This window comes from Narcine bancroftii, chromosome 4 (assembly GCF_036971445.1).
Source record: "Narcine bancroftii isolate sNarBan1 chromosome 4, sNarBan1.hap1, whole genome shotgun sequence".
NCBI lineage: Eukaryota > Metazoa > Chordata > Chondrichthyes > Torpediniformes > Narcinidae > Narcine > Narcine bancroftii.
This window is the reverse complement of record NC_091472.1, coordinates 273,980,666-274,000,662: the sequence shown is the minus strand read 5'-3', so window position 1 is coordinate 274,000,662 and position 19,997 is coordinate 273,980,666. Positions and strand designations below refer to the sequence as shown.

The following is a 19,997-nucleotide window of genomic DNA, read 5'->3' as shown; positions in this document are numbered from 1 at the left end:
AATCAATGTGAATTCTCTGCCATGGATCTGTGGCCCAAGGCTAAAGTAGCAATGGAACTTACCCATATTTAGGTGTGTTATGGGCTTCAGCACACATAGAATGAGTGTGCACTGTCTTGGATATCCTGGTCGATACCAAATGAATGATCGTGTAAGAGCCTTCATTCAGCTCATGCCAGGATGACGTTCATATAATTCATTCAGTAGATGCTGGCTTTGCACATGAGGGATAACAACTCATCTATGCCATAGAATGCATCCATCTTCCAAGGACAGCTTGTGTCAACATGTAAAGTATGGTTGCCCATCCCAACAGGGTGTATTCATACACCTTTGCAAGCACCTGATCTTTTCTCGTTCGATCTGCAATTTGCTGCAAAATTACGGGTACCCAATCTACAGTAGTTTGGTGTGCGTACACCTCATCGTGACGAGGAATAGCAGTAGTCAGGGGTAACCTACTCAATAGCTCTGTATTTGCATTGCAAGACCAAGATCGATATTCAGTCTGATATCGATAGGCAGAGAGCAGCAAAGCCCATCTCTGCATGCGAGCAGCAGCCAGAGGGGGATTTCCTGATTATGGTCTGTAATAAGAGTGAAGTTTCTACCATAAAGGTAGAGGTGAAACTTCCGCATGCCAAACACAATCGCCATGCCTTCCTTATCTGTTTGGACATAGCTTTTTTCAGAAGCACTCAGCATTCTTGATGCATTTGCAATTGACTTTTCTGAGCTGTCATCCAGTTTGTGACTTAGACAGCCCCTAGTCCATAGGGACTTGCTTTCATACTCAAAACTAATAGTTTCAATGGATTGAAAAGGACTAGAACATGGTTACTGGCTGACATGTTTTTGCATACTCAAAGGCTTTGTTGTATTTTGTACTCCATTTCCATCCCGCGGAGTGTTGCAGCAGCACATAAAGCAGGTGGAGTTTTAAGCTCAGAATCGGAATGAATTTCCCATTGTAGTTTATCATACTGAGGAAAGATTTCAATTCAGAAATATTCTCTGGTCTTCAGACATTTTTGATTGCCTCTACTTTGTCATGCAGTGACTTTAGCAGTTGGAAGGTGTCCATGGTAACTGATAGACGTCCAAGACTAGCGCAGTTTTCACTCCAAATCATAAGTATTTGGGTGCAAGCAAGCCTTTGTGAGTGTTGAGTATGAGGAATTGGTTAAACGCACCAGCTAGGTCAATGACTGAATACACTTTCAATGTAGTACCATCTTGTGAGAGTTTTGTGAACAAATCTTGCACACTGGGCAGCTTGTAGGCATCATCCTCGATGACCTTATTCACATACTTGTAGTTGACACACACGTATATATTTCCTTGAGACTTGGGAATGTGAACTGTGAGTGAGGCTCTATTGGGAAGAGTTGTGGCTGTCATGTGACAGCACTTCCCCCTACCTAGTCAGAGGACACAGCAGCTGCCAATCAAGGTTTGGTTCCGCCCCATCCATTAGTGCAAACCTTGCTGTTAGCTGCAATTATCTGAAAATTATCTGGACTGGATTCTCCAGCCTGCCTGTACAACTCCAGACTTCAGCATGTCATCTTTCTACACCCAAATCCCAGAGGACCCCAAAACCCAACAGCAATAGAAATTCACCAAGACAAATAGTTATTCAAATGAAAGTTGTTTTTAATTGTCTTTAAACATAAAAACTGGATCAAACTTTAACTTATTGCTATTAATTTAGCCTAATTTAACCCCTGTCTAATTCTAAGTGCACATGTCCAGAAAAGTTCTTTGATTCACAATCCAATCTCACTTCTCATTCCTCCAAGTTCACTGGTATCAGGCAATTCTTATACTGTGCACAGAATTTAACATTTATGAATTTTCACCAAGCTCTGGTACTTAAATGGTTACCACTCAGGAAGGTTCTTGTCAGTTTCAGAGAGAGATTTATTGCTTGTTGGACACATATAAACTGATTTACTTCCATCATTCACTTCAGTGTCTTGCCAAAGACACTTTTCCCATCAGGGTTTTCCATATGATAACCACTTCTTCTGCAGGTCACAACAGAGTTCCTTTTTTCCCCTTATTTCAGGTGAAACACTCTAGCCAGCCATTTCCTTCTTTATGGACTACAAGGGTTTTCAACAGGTTGAATTCAGAACTCTCTCTCTCTCTCTCTCTCTCTCTCTCTCTCTCTCTCTCTCTCTCTGCCTGTTTGGTCTCCATTCTCACGCTCACTCTCACTGCCTGTTTGGTCTCCTCTCTCTCTCTCTCTCTCTCTCTCTCTCTCTCTCTCTCTCTCTCTCTCTCTCTCTCTCTCTCTCTCTCTCTCTTTCATTGGTTGCTTTCAAAACAATAATCCATCACTCCACAGCATGTCTATTTAACATCTACTTGTGAAGTCTCTATAGGCATTCTTCAAAGTTTTTGCAAAGGCACTCGGAGCCTGGACTGTCAGGCTTGAGCAAAGCTCTGACATTTTAAATGAGATCTGTTTTATGAAGTGTTTGTTTATTTGTGTTCTACTCTATCCCCCACAATCTATCTCCTTCAAAAACATATATATATAAAATATAATATAATCTCTCACAATATTCAAATTCAACTTAGGTTCAATATTCTTAATATCACTCAATAAAAACAACATTGGAACCTTTGGGAAAATAATTCCCAATATTCAAATAATTTACCCATTTCTAACCAAAAAGGTTTAAATTTAGGACATAGATGGCTTTCCTTTACTCATTACTCATTTCTCATCTGATCAACATAGAGGTACCCTATCTATTATTTTCTATGAGATCAATGCTGTGAGGAACAGTGCTACACAGACAGTAAAATTGACCCTTAACACTGAGTGCATATGAAACAGAATGGTGTGGCATGAGTGAACTCATAACTACTCTTTAGTAGCAGATGATGCAACTATTTTAAAGAACTTTTGATAAAAAAATCAGAGATTTCTATCTCTATTTTAACAAGCAAAAATTATGCAGTTGAATTTCTCTGTCCATGACCTTCAGCAGGAGATCTATTAATTCAGTAAGTATTTGTTAATTAAATTTTAATAAAACACATTTCATGAAGCTTGTCATTCACGGAAAATATTAGTTAAATTCACAAGTTACATTGCTCAATTTCTAACCCCTTTGACAAAAATTTGTCAGTGGGATTCCATTCAAGATTAATTAAATTTTGGACTATTAAAACATCAAATAAATTAATAAATCAATTGAAATTTTAACTCAATATTTCAGCCTTCAGCATTACCTGGTCCAATTAATCATTTGTAAGCACAAATTTAGAACAAATTCATATCAGATTATCCAATTATAAATACATAAAATAAACTTAGTGAAAACACAAAATGCTGGAGAAAGTCAGCAGGTCAAACAATGTCCTCTCTGCAGCAAAGACAAAGATACATAATTTTCCAAATTTATGTTTCAGATGTGGCACAGAAATTGATACATTTATACATTCTACCTGGTCATGTACTAAGGTGACATTGTTTTGGAAAGATGTGGGCAAGTTTTTGGAACAAATCATAAAAATATATTTACTATTAACACCTGAGCCTTTTCTTTTGTGAAATGTATATGTTTTGGAACCCCAATTGAAGTTGTCAAAATATCAATTAAGTTTTTTTTTAAAGTCACATTGGCCGTGGCCAGGAGATGTATGGAAATTACATAGAAATCTGAATCTCATCTTAAAATTGATTGTTGGAAGAGGGAGATGCAAAATTGTATTCCCTTAGAAATGGGTATAATACATACTTAAAAATATGGAGACCATATTTAGATATTATGGGTTTGGATCTCTCATGTTTTCACTTCTACACCCCATCACCACTTTTCTTTTTTTTAATCTTAATGGTTGAACCTTATCATGTTGGTTTAATTCTATTTTATTAATATCCTGTCTTTCCTTTTAGGAGGGTGGGGGAGTAGTTATTACAGTAGCTTTGCACATATCTGTATTTTTTCTTTTACATTTTTTTCTCTCTTCTCACCTTTATGTACAGTACAACCATTTATTTTTTATTCTATTTTCATAATTATAAGTATTGTTTGGGTATGATTCTATATTATATTGCACTGTATGCAAAACTATAAATAAATATTTTTTTAAAATACATAACCAATGTATAATACATAATCGGGCTTGAGTACACGAGGGAATTACGGAGGGAGCGGTCTTGTGGAAGGCCAAGAGAGAAGGAGAGGAAAAAAAATGTGTCCGGTAGTGAGATCCTGCAGTAAGTGCTGGAAATTCTGGCGGATGATGTGTTGGATGCAGAGGCTGCTGGGGTGGTAACTGAGGATGAGGGGGATACCAAGTTGGTTGTGTCTGGGGGCAGAGGGGGCCCAGACTGATGAGCATGAATAGAGGAGATGTGGGTGAGGGCTGAGTTATTAGTGGTGGAGGGGAAGCCATGTTTGTGGAAAAAAGTAGACATTTCACAAGCTCTGGACTGGAAGATCTCACCTTGGGAACAGATGTAGCAGAGACAGAGAAATTGTGAGAAAGGGATAGCAGGGGGCAGGGAGTGAGGAAGTGTAGTTCAGGTTGTTGTGAGTTGGAGGGTTTGCAGTATATATCAGTGGAAAGCTTGTCTCCCAAGATGGAGACGGAGGGATGCAGGAAGGGAGAGTGTTGTCAGAGTACGAACAGTCGAGTTTAAGATTGGGATGTGTAGTGATATGGTTGTGTGTACAGGCTGGCCTGGCATCCTGATGACATCCTCTCCTTGACTCCTTTCTGGTCTCCTCCCATGTGACCCAGGCCATAAAAGTCGAGTCCCCTCTCCCTCTCCTCATTTTCCCTAGCCTTAACCCGGGCCAGCAGTCCCTTGTATAATAAAGCCTATCGCTCCCCTCAGTCTTTATCCTCGTGATTATTGGGGCAATTGGTAGCCCCCAACAATATATTATACAAGAATTTGAAGGTCTCCAGTAATGGAGAAGTTTCTGTGCCCTGAATGGCTAGAGGTTGACCCTCAAGTCCAGGGTGCATCAGTACTCTTCGAACTGTGAGTAAACTGCTTCATTAATTCCCTCGACGCCACTGCTGAAGTAGTTAATTCTGACTAAAAGAAGTTGAAGATCCTTCAGGCATGAGTCGGCCAGAGGGATTTCCTGGCATCCAAGGTAGCGCGACCTACGTCGAGGCAATGGCTGCGGGCGCTGTACAAGCCGAAGGTGAATGAGGTCTACTCCCATTACCTGCTGGCGTCCTGAAAACAACAGCCTGATTAGTCCACTGAAAAGTTTGTCCGTTCCTTGATCACACTGGGAAAAGACTGTTTGGGGAACCCCATGGCCTTGATATCGATGACCCAGTGCATGGAAGATCTGATCCGAGATGCCTGTGTGTCAGAATTTAGGTCGGATTATATCTGACAATGACCTCGAGGAGGATCAACTCCCGCTAAAAAAGGCGATCAATCTGATCAGGACTCTAGACTCGGCCCAGTGCCACATGGTGTCGATCGTAGGCAGAAGCAGGCCTCCCACATACGTTTCGCCATGAGGGCTGCTGTCCTGGGACTCAGCATCTGGCGTTACCGACCTGACCGCAGCTGCAATAACACATCTGCATCATTGAGATGCAATTTCTGCAGGCAGGCCAGGCATGCAAGACGTCTCTGCCCCGCGAGAGGAGGCACATGCTCGGGCTGCAGGCAGAAGGGCCATTATCAGAAAGTCTGCAGGTCCAGACCCCTGTCCAGGAGCAGCGTGGCATGCGTACCAGAGGAACTTCAGGTGTCGACCGTGTGCGCGGTGAGGGGGTGGGGCCATCTTATCTGCTACCGCTCCCAACCTGTACTCCACGGCCTACCACTCCGATGACATCACTATCGCCTGCCACGACTCCACTTCCTCCTTTTCCAATGAGGGCAGCATGGTCAATATGGAGGTTGCCATCTTGTGCAGGCCTCCCCACCGACGACAACAGAGAGGTGCCTGTCCTGACATTGTTAACGCTGAACCAAGCCAGCCCTCACCCGATCTCGAACTCAATGATGCAGATCGAGGAGAATGGGCATAAGACGAACTGCCTTTTCGATAGTGGCAGTACTGAAAGTTTTGTACACACCAATGTGATCCACAGACTCTCCCTTCCTGTCAGGCCGATGACTGGTATCATTGCAGCGAAAGACCAACAGACTTGCATCGGGGGGTATTGTGTAGCATCTCTAATGGTGGGGGGTGGGAGTGTTACAATAATTTTGTATTGTTGATTATGCCCCAGCTCTATGTGCCGATCCTCCTGGGCATCGACTTCGTGTCAGTTCAGGAGTATGACAATGGCGTTTGGAGGCCCCCAAACACCATTGACCATCCACAATCCCCAGCTCTTACACTCCCACCCCCAACCAGGTCTCACCCAGTTTCTGGCACCAACCTGTGGTCTCATCATCTTATGGATGGCCCTTCTGTCATTATTCGCCTACTTCACCCCGGACTGCAGACCAATCACCACCAAGAGTAGGCGTTTTAGTACAGAGGATATGCAGTTCATCCGGGCTGAGGTTCAGCGACTCCTGGCAGAGGGGATCATAGCCCATAGCATCCCTGGAGGGTGCAGGTCCTTGTGGTGAGAGGGGCGGGCAAGCCCCAGATGCTAATTGACTATAGTCAAACCATCAAGCGCTTCACCCAGTTGGATGCGTACCCGCTACCCCGGATAGCCGACTTGGTTAATAAGGTCGCACAATACAGAGTTTTTCAACCATTGACCTCAAGTCGGCTTACCACCAGCTCCCCATTCGTCCGAGCAATAGAATCTTCATGGGATTTGAGGCCGACGGAAAATTATTCCACTTACTGCGGGTGCCTTTTGGTGTTACTAATGGTGTCTCTGGATGGACTGGATGGTGGAGGAGCACAAGCTAATGGTAATGTGCCCATAGCTCAAAAATGTCACCATCTGTGGCCACAGCCAGCAGGACCACCACACAAATCTTGCCAAGTTCTTGCGTTCGGCCAAGTCCCTCAACTTGATGTACAATAAGGACAAGTGTGTGTTTAATACAGATAGCTTGGCCCTCCTTGGATGCAGCGTGGCACATGATGTCATTGCCCCAGACCCTGACTGCATGTGTCCTCTCATGGAGCTCCCAGTCCCAAAAACCCTGAAGGCACTGAAGAGGTGCCTGGGGCTGTTTTCCTACTATGCACAATGGGTGCCCAACTATGCCTATAAGGCCCACCCCTGATTAAGTCCACATCCTTCCCATTATCGGCAGAGAGTGGAAGAACAATGCTAGAGACCTACCCATACAGGCAGCCAATGGTTCAACAATCCCCACCTATGCAACACGTTGCGTGACCATTCACACTGGGAATGCTGTTTTCAGGTGGGACTGTATCATTGCCTCAGTAGGCGATGCTCTCCAAGGAGCGGAATTCCTCTGGGCAAGTGAACTCCGAGTCAACCTCAACCAATGCTGGCTGGTTAATGCCTCCACCTTCCAGGTTTTCACCCTCTCACTGCGCCAACACACTTTCTGGCCTTTGGGAGTCCATGCTCTCGAAAAAAGCGAGTACACCGCATTGTTTGCCGACTTCCCACTTTACTGGCCCCAAACATCTACAAAAACAGAATCAGAACATGGCATACAACACCACATTGAGACCACTGAACTACCCATGTACGTGCGGGCGCGATGACTAGATAAGCTTCTCCAAGATAAACTCCCCCAAGATAAGGTCCTCCAAGCCAAGGCCAAGTTTACCAAAATTGAGGAATTGAGATCATCCGTGATTCCAACAGCCCATGAGCTTCACAGCTACACACGGTCCCAAAGAGCTCTGACAGCTGGTGCCCCTGTGGTGACTACAGCAAGCTCAATGATGCAACGATATCAAACAGATAACCCATCCCGCACATACAAGACTTTGTCGCATGAGTTCAAGGTCCCCAGATATTTTCCAAAGTCGATCTGGTGAAGGGCTATCATTAGATCTCAGTGCAGCAGGACGATATCCAGAAGATGGCCATAATCACCCTGTTTGGCCTCTTTGAGTTCTTGAGAATACCAGTCGGGCTGAAAAATGCGGCCTAAATATTATAGCGCATCATGGACGTAGAGGCAAGGGACCTGGAAGGGATTTTCATCTACCTGGACAACAACCTCATTGCCAGCCCTGATGTTGGACCCACAAAGAACATTTAAAATTCCTGTTTTCCCATCTGCAGAATTTCAGTCTAAACATCAACCTGTTCAAGTGCCAGTTCAGTTTTTCCACCATCAACTTCTTTGGCCATCTCCAGCGAAGTAGCAACACCTTTTCCTGACAAGGTCGAGGTCAGTTGGAACTTTCCCAGGCCCCAAACCCTCAAAAGCCTGCAGGAATTCCTTGGGATGGTGAATTTCTATCATCACTTCCTCCCAGGAGCAGCAGCCAGCATACGACCTCTCTTTGACCTCATTAAAGCAGGTAACAAGGAACCCAGCTGGTCTGCGGAGGCACACCAAGCTTTCGAGGAGGCCAAAACAGCACTTTCCAAAGCCACATTCCTGGCACACCTGGAACCACGCTTAGCCCTGTCGTTAATGATAGATGTCTCAGACTGGGCAGTGGGCGCAGTGCTAAAACAGTGGGTGGATCACTAATTGTAGCCCCTTGCTTTCTTCAGAAAACACCTCTGACCACACAAGCTGAAGTATAGCACTTTTGATCGTGAACTGCTGGCAATGTTCCTGGCCATATACCATTTCTGGTACATCCTTGAAGGCCGAGTTTTCACAGCCTACGTGAACCAAAAGCCGCTGATACAGGTGCTGAGCAAAGTCTCAAACCCCTGGTCTACAAGACAATAACCATATACCTCCAAATATACAACGGACATCTGCCTTGCAGCAGGAAAATCCAACATGGTAGCTGAAGCCCTGTCCAGGCCAACGATCTTAAGTGATAGGTTACATCGACGCAGCTTAGCATGCCAGGGTCCAGGGTGAAGATGCCGACACAGGCATACTGAACCGCCATCACCAGTCTACAAATTGAGGAGTTCACAAAGACCCAAGAGGCCTCATTCCTGTGCAATATGTCTACATGCCACCCCAGGCCAATTCTGCCTGTGACCTGGAGACAGCAGGTATTTAATCAAATGCATGGACTCTCTCATCCTTCCATCCAGTAACAGTCCACCTCATTTCAGACAGGTACGTATGGCATGGGCTTCAGTGTGAAGTTTCACTTTGGACAAAAACCTATGTACAATGCTTGCAAGCCAAAGACCATCAGCCCAGTACAACATTTTCCAACAACAGGACATTGTAGGGTCCCTTCCCATCAGCCAGGGGATGAGGTACCTTTTCACCATGGTTGACTGTTCTACATGCTGGGCAGATGCAGTTTCCATACTACCCTGCGACTCGGAGACCTGTGCGAGGGCCTTTACCTCTCAGAGGTTTTCCCATTTTGGTGTCCCATCCCACAAATTCGGACCGGGGAGTCCAGTTTACCTCTTCCCTCTGGACAGCCATGGCCAAATTCTGAGGCAGCCAGCTGCACCACACAACCGTATACCACCCCCAATCCAATGGGCTGGTACAGCACTTTCACCGCATTCTAAAAGCAGCCCTCACATCACAGCTGCATGAGCCCAAATGGATGAATGAACACTCATGGGTCCTGCTGGGCCTCCCTATCGCATCAGCAGAAATAGTCTATGACGTACCGCTCTCCATCCCAGACAACGTCCATTTTGGCTCCACGGAACCACCACCAAATGCCCTGGATGCCCTATAGCAGCTGAGGAACCATCGCCTACACACGTCCACATCCTACCACCACCTATGGAATGCCAACCAGCCACATTCTGCAAGAGCTCAAAGTTGCAGACTTTGTCTTTGTAAAAGAGGCAAACTCAGTCCCCCCCTCCCCCCTGCCACAGTGCCCTTACCAAGGGCCTTTTAAGGTACTGAGAAGGGAGGGGGTTTATTTATACTCTAAACTTTGGAGGTAGGCATGACATGTTTACTGTCAACCACCTCAAGAAAGCCCATTTGGACAGTTCAGAGCCTTTCCCTGCCCCTACTCTATGGCACAGGGGGTGCCCACCCAAAGGCAATCTCCCCAATCTCACCTAAAGAGATTGCTGTTCTTAGTTGGGGGGGTGGTGGGTGGTGTAGCAGGCCAATCACTGTAGCAAAGAGCCAGCGCAGCAGGGCACAGGAGTGCCCAAGAGACTTCACTAATGGATTGTTGTTTTGAAAAGCAACAGATGAGAGATCAGAGGAGTAGTTCGGAGCTGCAGGCTGTCTGGAGTGCTGCTTGCTGTTCTAAGTGGATCATGTGGTTTTGCAAGCAGAGTGAGTCAAACGGGCTTTTCTCAGAGCGAGAGAGAGTATTCAGTTCTGACGTTTTACCGTTCAGCAGCAGCTGGGATTGAAACACGACAAGCTGGAAAGCTTGTGGAAAACCCATTTTGCTGATGGGTTGTGAGGGCTTAGTTCAGTCTGGTCAAACCCCTTATGGTCCATACAAGAGGAGAGGACTTTCTGCCTTATGTTTCACTTGAAATATGGGGCAAAAAAAGGAATTCTGTTGTGACCTGAAAGAAAGAAGTTATCATCTGGAAAACCCTGATGGGGCAAGTTTCTTCGGCAAGACACTGACGTGGCTAATTAAAAGGGATCAGTTTGTGTCCAGGAACAACAAATCTCTCTCTGAAAACGGACAAGAAACTTCCTGAGAGGTAACCATTTACCTTTCAAGCACAAAAGCCAGGTGAACTTCATAAAAGTTAAATTCTGTGCACACTTTAAGAATTGCCTGCCATCAGTGAACTTGGAGGGATGAGAAGTGAGATTGGACTGTGAATTAAAGAACGTTTCTGAACTTTGACACAAATTGCATACACGTGCACTTCGAATTAAAAGGGGGTTAATTTACATTAGGTAAGTTAATAATAAGTTAGTGTTTGATCCTGTTTTCATGTTTAAAGATAATTAATAGTAACTTTTGTTTAAGTAACCATTTGTCTTGGTGAATATCTATTGCTGCTGGATTTTGGGGTCTTCTGGGCTCGTACATATAAGAGTATAATAGTACCAATTAAACCCTTCTGAAAGGGGTTTAACCAGAACAAAGTGTCAAGTAAGTCTGGTGGTGGTTATAATGGTAGATAATTAGACATTACTGTATTCAGGAAATTTCTAATCTGAAACTATCTAAAAAAAATACTTGTGCATGATGAATTATATTTAGTAGAAAGTTGTTCAAAAGACATCAAACCACCATCAGCGAACAAATCTACAAAAGAAATAATTCCTTTAAGCTTCCAAATAAGGAAAATTCTGTCAAGAGTAGATGGTGTAAAAAATAATTAATATCTTTAGTCCAAAAACCTTGGAAATTGAAACCAAATATGTAATGAATATTTAATAATTGGATTGGAAATATACTTATTGATCTTAGATAGTCTAAAAGGTAATGCTGTTCCTTAACAATCAAGCTAAGGAATAAGTAAAGACAGATTTCAATTCCAAATCTATCCAGTGTGGGCAATCAAATTTATCAAAATAATAAATCCAAAAAAATAATAAATGTGAATATTAACTTCCCAATAGTAAAATCTCAAATTCAGTAAGGCCATACTATAATCCTCCTTAGGGGTTTCTGTGTGAAACTTATTCACTCTTAACATCACATCCTTGCTCTTATATCCCCTTCCTTTCAAAATAAATGTCAGTATTGCATTTTTCTTCTTCACCACCAGCTCAACATGCACATTTCCCTGCACAAGGACTCCCTGGTCCCTTTGCATCTGAGTATTTTCAATTGTCTCCCCATTTAAAAATATAATCTGCTTTTTTTCTACTAAAGTGCATGATGACACCTTCTGACATTATATGTCATTGACCACTTCTCTGCCCATTCTCCTAATCCAAATTTTTTATTGGATTAGGAAAATTTTTTTCCCACCCACACACCACCTTAAGGTCTACAAGATTGAGTGCCAGAGATAGGGTGGACATCCAACTCCTGTTTCCCAGGGAAGGAGCAGCAAACACCAGAGGACTTATGTACAAAGTTAAGGGAGGGAAGTTTAGGAAAGACATCAGGAGTAAGTTTTTTTTTATATAGAGTTGTGGGTGCCTGAAATGCCTTGCCAGGGATGGTGGTGGAGGCTGAAACATTAAAAGCATTTAAAAAAAAAACAAACTCCTCGACAGCCACATGGATAAAAGAAAAAATATATAGGGTTACGGGGTAGGGAGGGTTTAGTACATGTTTTTAGAAGAAATGTGTGGGTTGACACAGCATCGAAGGCCAAAGGACCTGCACTGTGCTTAAGTATAGTGTTCTATGACCTATATTTATCGATGGATTAGGCTTGGCATGGTAGTTCTTTTTTTCATGATCCTACATTCTTATCATTGATATAATTTGACATATATTAAAATATGAACAGAAATTCTGAGATCAAAAATCTTCAACATTAATTTTCAGTTTATTTAACTAATTAAATTTTGATGTATTGGGAAAACTTTAAAATTATTACCTGCAGAATTAAAAGTGCAATACACAAGTTGATATCTCATGCCTTGATTAATTAATGATCTTAATGATTAATCTTTACAATTGATTAAATGCAGCTTTTAATAATGAGTTGTTTTGTAATTTTCCACAGGATGGACCCACAACTCATTCAAGTACAAATACCCAGACAACATCCACTGCTGAACATCTTCCATCACCCCATTTCAGCCCTGCTGCTGTTCAGTGGAGAGTGAAGAGTGGAGCTAACAGTGACCGCCTTAGCCAAACAAAGTCAATGGTCTTGAATGACTCCGACCCACTTAAATTACCGGTGAGTAGACATGGTCATTTTACATTGAGCTGTAAAAATAATTGTTCTATATGTACTTTAGAATTTAACATTTTCAGAATGCTACTAAAATTTATTTAGTTATTTTTTTAAATTACATTGAAGTACAAGTCAATCATAAATTTAAATGAATGGTCATCCTCTTAAGTTCCGAAACTACGTCAGAAAACTTCTCTTATTAGCCATGACCAACAATGAAATAACAAAAGTACCTTATTGCAGATTCCGTAAAATATTTTTCTCAAGATTTATTTAAGACGTTGAAGTCTGTTCAGTGAATATGAGAGGTTTTTTTTTCTGCTACATCACTGCATTTCTTCCCAAACATTGATGTGAAGGTTCAGGGATGATGACTGTAATGTTATCTGTAAACTTGCACACAAGAATATTACATTCAAATGATTAGTAAATTCCTACAGAGCTTTGGGGTTTATCTGATGGTTCTTTTTTTTTGTTTGTTTTTAAATAAGGGAATCAGCTTTTCAATAAATATTCCTTAGAAAATGCCTGATACATATATAAGATGTTAATTATATATTTACTATTTTTATGGATGGTTTCATGACGACATTCAGAACCAGCAACAACCAATGTATAGATTACAAAATGGTGGAAATGCTCAGTTTCTCGCACTCACACTCATGCTCACCTTTGTAAGCAAGAAAAATGTCTGATGAATGGATCCGAAAATTTGCAGCTTTGTAACCTAGATAAGGAAAAGCTGGGCAAAACGTATTCACTTATTGTTTTTGTATTAATACCAGAAACAAATTTAACAGTAAGCCTTTCATCTTTTTACATCTATTCAATCAATATTTGACCAAACTGTGCTTTCAACCTATTAACTGATCAATAATATCTTATATGTAATTGATGAGTTCTAGCCCATCATTAGTTGGTTACCTGATGTAACCATATAACATATAACCATATAACCATGAAATGCAAGGATCGACAATGAGATAGACAACAGACTCGCCAAGGCAAATAGCGCCTTTGGAAGACTACACAAAAGAGTCTGGAAAAACAACCAACTGAAAAACCTCACAAAGATAAGCATATACAGAGCCGTTGTCATACCCACACTCCTGTTCGGCTCCGAATCATGGGTCCTCTACCGGCATCACCTACGGCTCCTAGAACGCTTCCACCAGCGTTGTCTCCGCTCCATCCTCAACATCCATTGGAGTGACTTCATCACCAACATCGAAGTTCTCGAGATGGCAGAGGCCGACAGTATCGAATCCACGCTGCTGAAGATCCAACTGCGCTGGTAGGTCACATCTCCAGAATGGAGGACCATCGCCTTCCCAAGATCGTATTATATGGCGAGCTCTCCACTGGCCACCGTGACAGAGGTGCACCAAAGAAAAGGTACAAGGACTGCCTAAAGAAATCTCTTGGTGCCTGCCACATTGACCACCGCCAGTGGGCTGATAACGCCTCAAACCGTGCATCTTGGCGCCTCACAGTTTGGCGGGCAGCAGCCTCCTTTGAAGAAGACCGCAGAGCCCACCTCACTGACAAAAGGCAAAGGAGGAAAAACCCAACACCCAACCCCAACCAACCAATTTTCCATTGCAACCGCTGCAATCGTGTCTGCCTGTCCCGCATCGGACTGGTCAGCCACAAACGAGCCTGCAGCTGACGTGGACTTTTTTACCCCCTCCATAAATCTTCGTCCGCGAAGCCAAGCCAAAGAAAGAAAAAGAATATAACCATATAACAATTACAGAATGGAAATAGGCCAATTTGGCCCTTTTAGTCTGCCCTGATCCAAGTACCCTCCACTAATCCCACTTACCAGCACTCTGCCCATATCCCTCCATCCCCCTCCCATCCATATACTTATCCAACTCTTTCTTAAATGACAAAATTGACCCTGCCTCCACCACCTTTCCCGGAAGCCCATTCCACACAGTAACCACTTTCTGAGTGAAGAAGTTCCCTCTCAAGTTACTCCTAAACCTTTGCCCGTCAACTCTCAACCCATGACCTCTTGTATCCATTTCTCCTACTCTCAATGGGAAAAGCCTTTCCACATCAACTCTATCTATCCCTCTCATTATCTTAAACACCTCTATCAAATCCCCTCTTAGCCTTCTATGTTCCAAAGAATAAACACCTAATTTGCTCAATCTCTCCTTGTATTCCAAATGATGAAACCCAAGCAACATTTTTGTAAATCTTCTCTGCACTCTCTCTATCTTGTTAATATCCTTCCTATAAATCGGTGACCAGAACTGCACACAGTACTTTAAATTTGGGCTCACCAATGCCTTGTACAGTTTCATCATTATTTCCCAACTCCTATATTCTATGCACTGATTTATATAGGCAAGCATACTAAAGGCTTTCTTCACCACCCTATCCACATGTGGTCCTACCTTCAGGGAACAATGCACCATTATTCCTAGATCTCTCTGCTCCACTGCATTCTTCAATACCCTCCCACTTACCACATATGTCTTACTTTGATTATTCTTTCCAAAATGAAGCACCTCACACTTATCAGCATTAAACTTCATCTGCCATCTTTCTTCCCTCTCCTCGAAGCAGTTTAAATCCCTCTGCAATCTTTGAAAACCCACTTCATCATCCACAATTCTCCCTATTTTATTGTCATCTCCATATTTACTAGTCCAATTTACTGCCCCATCCTCCAGATCATTAATATATATGACAAACAGCAATGGTCCCAATACCGAACCCTAAGGTACATGGCTTCTCACCGGCCCCCATCCTGACAAACAATTATCTACTACTACTCTCTGGCACCTTCCTTCCAACCACTGTTGAATCCATTTGACTATCTCCGAATTAATACCCAAGGACTTAGCCTTCCTAACTAACCTCCCATGCAGAACCTTATCGAAGGCCTTACTGAAGTCCATATAGACAACATCCACTGCTCTACCCTCATCAGCATTCCTAGTCACCTGTTGCATTCATTGTACTCGATAAGGTTAGTGAATCTCCATCTCACATGGAATGGTTGTTCAGGTCACTTGATAGAGGTGAGGGAAGAGATGTAGGAACAGGCATAAGAACTTCTCTGCATGCACAGAAAGTATCTGAGAAGGAGGGGAGTTGGAAGGGATGAGAGACCCAAGTGGTTACAGAGAGAGTGATTCCTGTTTATAAAAAAAACCAAGCTGTTGACTACTTCATTTCCTTTTCCCAATCCTACACATGACCTGTCTGATCACAGATTTGAGAGGCAAAATGCAAACTAGTAGAACAGCACCTAGTATTCTGCCTGGATAGTCATCAACCCAACATCATGGTCATTGAATTCCCCAATTTCAGGTAACCTACTCCCTGTCTCTTCTTCCTCTTTCCTCACAATCTACTCACTTATACCTCCTCTCACACATACATGCACATACACATGCGCACACAACCTTTTTTTTTCAAATTCCTCCCTATTAATTATTTTATTTCCCCTTCATCACTTACTACATCTGCTAGTCACCCCCTCACCCATCCATTGGATCCCCAATCCCCTCCCTGCACTGGAGGAGGTAACAATGATTGTTGATGAGGACAGGCAGTGATGGTTTCTCCATGGCCTTTTGTAAGGCGTTTGACACGATCTCTCATAGTTGGCTGGTCAAGAATATGCAGTCACATAGATCCAAGCTAATTTGCTAGATTGGGTTCATAACACTGGACATTTTTTTCGAAAGGCTTGCTTCTCGAAAAAAAAAATTGGGATTACATCAAGCTGAATACAAATATAATTTCCAATTTGCTGCATCACCTAGGAATTTGGAGAAACATTAAATTAACTTTTATTGAATTTAGTACTGTATGTTTAATTGCATAATGATGCTGACACATTGCATTAGTTCAATGACCTACAAATGTTTTTCCGCTGATTTTCATTTGTATTCAGTGGCTAATGCCTCTCACAAGTAAATTGCAAAAATCTGTAGTCCTCGTGGTTGAAATAAAAACACAAAATGCTGGAGAAGCTCAGCAGGTCAAACAGTAGCAAAGGTTAAAATACATAACTGACAATTTGGGCTTGAGCCCTTCATTAAGATATGATGCCTCTCATGTCAGTGTCCAATAGTCAACCAACCATGATGGAATCCATTTGCCCTGATACCACTTTTTCCATGGTTGCAATACCCTGGTGTAACCTTTCACCAAGTTCATCACTGACGGCACCAAGGTCAGCAGGGAAGACGTACAAGTGTGAATGCAGAAAATTAATTTTCAATGAAATGTTGCATTTCATGGTCTTGTAGCTTAAAGCAGGATAAAATATGACTGAAAATCATGAAAACAGGTTTCTAGCTAAAATAAATGGTGCAATTGATAAGTTTCAAGTTGATTTTCATGAACAGGCACCCAAAATTCATAAAATAAACCCAAAGTGTTCAGGAAGCAAAATATTCATTTTCTAGTGTTATTAGCTCAAGCATAGAACACAGAGGGTAGTTATCAATATATGTTTCACAGATTAAGGTTAGTGACCAGTAGTATTCTGCAGGGATCAGTTCTGGGACCTCCATTACTTGTAATAAATTAATTAAATGAAAATGTAAATGAGTTGATTGATAAGTTTACAGATGAGATTATAATTGATGTTGTGAACAATGGAAAAAAATAGTCAATGAATTTTGGAGTATACAGATCAGTTGGTGATATGGGCTTGTAAATGGCAGATGGTGTTTAATATGGACAAGTGAGGTGTGTTGCACTTGGGATATTCAATGTAAAGGGAGAGTATACAGTCAATGGCAGGACCCTTAGGAGCATTGGTGTGCAGACAGATCTTGGGTTGTCTCCACAGCTCTTAAATTTACCACACCATGCACTAAAGAAAGTGTACATATGACATGCATGCCCTCATCCATGAGAGCATCAAATATAAATATTGACCAGTCATATTGCAGCTGGATAAAATTTGGATTGAATCACATTTGGAGAATTGTGAGCGGTTCTGGTTGCCACATTAAAGAAGGATGTGAAGACCACGTATAGGGTGCAGATGAAATTCACCACTATGTTGCCTAGATTTAAGGGTGTGAGATACAAGGGCAGCTTGAATGTACTTGGACTATTTTCTTCATAATGAAGAAGATGGAAGAATGATTAGGAAGAAACATATAAAATTATAAGAGCCACAAATAGAGTATTTTTCCTAAGGTAGAAATCTCAAATACTAGATTTAAAATGAAAGGAAGAATATGTGAGAGGCAAAATGTTAATACAGAGTGCCTGGAATGTGCTGGCAGGTGGAAACAGGCATATCAGCGACATTTAAGATGCAATAAGGTAGGCCATATGAGTATGTAGAGAATGGCTGAATATGGATCATGTACAGGCAGATGGGATTAGTTGAATTTACAATTGTCATCAGCACATTATCATGGGCTGAAGAGCCTTCTGTGCTGTACTGTTTTTGGTTAACTTCTATTTGTAGATAGACAGACAGATAGACAAACAGATAAAGCTATCATTGGGAGATGAATTAAAACTGAAGAAATGCAAAAAGCCAGGACTGAAGGAACATCGATAATTTAAAGACTGCACAAATTCTCAGCTTAGTGATGCAGAGGAGTACTCGGTCTAGAGTATCCAATGGTCTCTGAGGTCACATACAATCACACTGTGTGATAGTACAGATTCTATCACCAATGTGTATATGTACAGATGGTAGTGTAGGATGACTGTGATTGGCTGAGAGTGTAGCCACACTTACTGGCAGGTCTTAAAGGATTGCTCCTAGCCAGACCAGGTCATTCTGGACTGGTTGACCTACTTGCGATATGCTCCAGTCTTTTAATTAATAAAAGCCTTGGTTTGGATCAACAAGTCTTTGGTTCTTTCGACACGCATTACACATTGTCCTGCTTAATAAATGCTCAGACTGAAATCAAGGAATGGAAGGACCAATTCTGACTTCTTAGGCCCAGCTATAAATAAAGGAAGGCATCAGTACGATATTCACCATCATATGCAATATGTCAGCACAGTCTACTCTCAATTGAGAAAAAATAATATTTTTGGATCAAGAGTTGAGGCTTGGCACAAAATTGATGGTCCACTTCACAATGATGCCTATACCCCAATATATGGACTATTTACAACAGGCACTGGAAAGATACCACAAACCTAGTTTATGCAAAGTCTGACTAAGTCACTGGAAAGTTAAATACCCCAAAGTCTCTGTCCTCTTCCAAGGCAACATCTTGATACTGAGGCTCTAGTCATACTCACATGGAACAATATAGGTTATTTGCATACCCAGCATCAAACCCTTCAAGCAGTCAATTAAGCTCTTCCATGGAAAGGAATTAACAAGAAGAAAAGGGAACCTCTACAAAGGGCATCACAATTGGCGTAGGAGTTAGCGCAATGCTGTTACAGCACCAGCAATTGGTACCAGTGTTTGAATCCAGTGATGTCTTCAAGGAGTTGGTACATTCCACACTTCAAAACTTATGGGGGTGGGGGAGGATGTAGGTCAATCGGGTGTACTTGGGTGGCACAGGGTCGTGGATAGAAGGGGCCTGTTACTGTGCTGTATGTCTAAATTTAAATTGAATAAATGCAACAAGGCCACTGACTCCAGGGAATCACTGACCCATGACAGCTCAGAGAAAGGGGATTAGGAACATTAAAGCCACACTTTGGGAGACTACAGAACCCCTTATGGAATCAGCAGAAGGAATAACAATTTCACAATGTATCAATTAGCCTGTCACATCATGCACCTCCTGCCAATATATGGAAGTGGTTGTGACATTCACCTTGGCCTCAATAACCACCTCAGAGCTCTCAAAACAAGGGAAGAAAACATATCAACTTTGATCGCATGACTACCTTAAAAAGAAGAAAAATTGGTTAAAAAGAGATGAAGAGCTCTAATTTTGAAAGAAGATGAGTTGGTGGAACTCAAAGGCCAGTGGAGTTTAAAGTCTGGCTAAATTTTAATACAATTGAAAACTTAATTATATCAATGTTTCACTGCTGACATTAAGCAGATTAAATAGTTAATTCTCCCAAATGTTTCCTTTGGTTGAGGAAATCTGATTGACTGCTTTTTTTTTGTTTGAACAGTGAAAGCAGAACTGTTTGCTTTTATGTAAGAAATGCAAATACAGTAAAACTCCTGATATCCGACACCTATAGGGATTGGTAGATGTTGG

The 19,997-nt window shown here is 42.1% G+C and overlaps 1 protein-coding gene across 22 annotated transcripts in view; it reads left to right on the top strand.

Annotated features, from left to right (window-relative positions):
- The window catches only part of arhgap15 (Rho GTPase activating protein 15), an 826,317-nt gene that overhangs the window by 88,146 nt on the left and 718,174 nt on the right, over nucleotides 1–19,997 (top strand). For all 22 annotated transcript variants that reach the window (XR_011356680.1, XM_069935033.1, XM_069935042.1 and 19 more), the window contains exon 3: nucleotides 12,634–12,813. Coding sequence is in view for 21 of the 22 variants with exons in the window: in XM_069935033.1 (XP_069791134.1) it covers nucleotides 12,634–12,813 (180 nt within the window). In the remaining variant the exon portion in view is untranslated. The remainder of the gene's footprint in view (nucleotides 1–12,633; nucleotides 12,814–19,997) is intronic.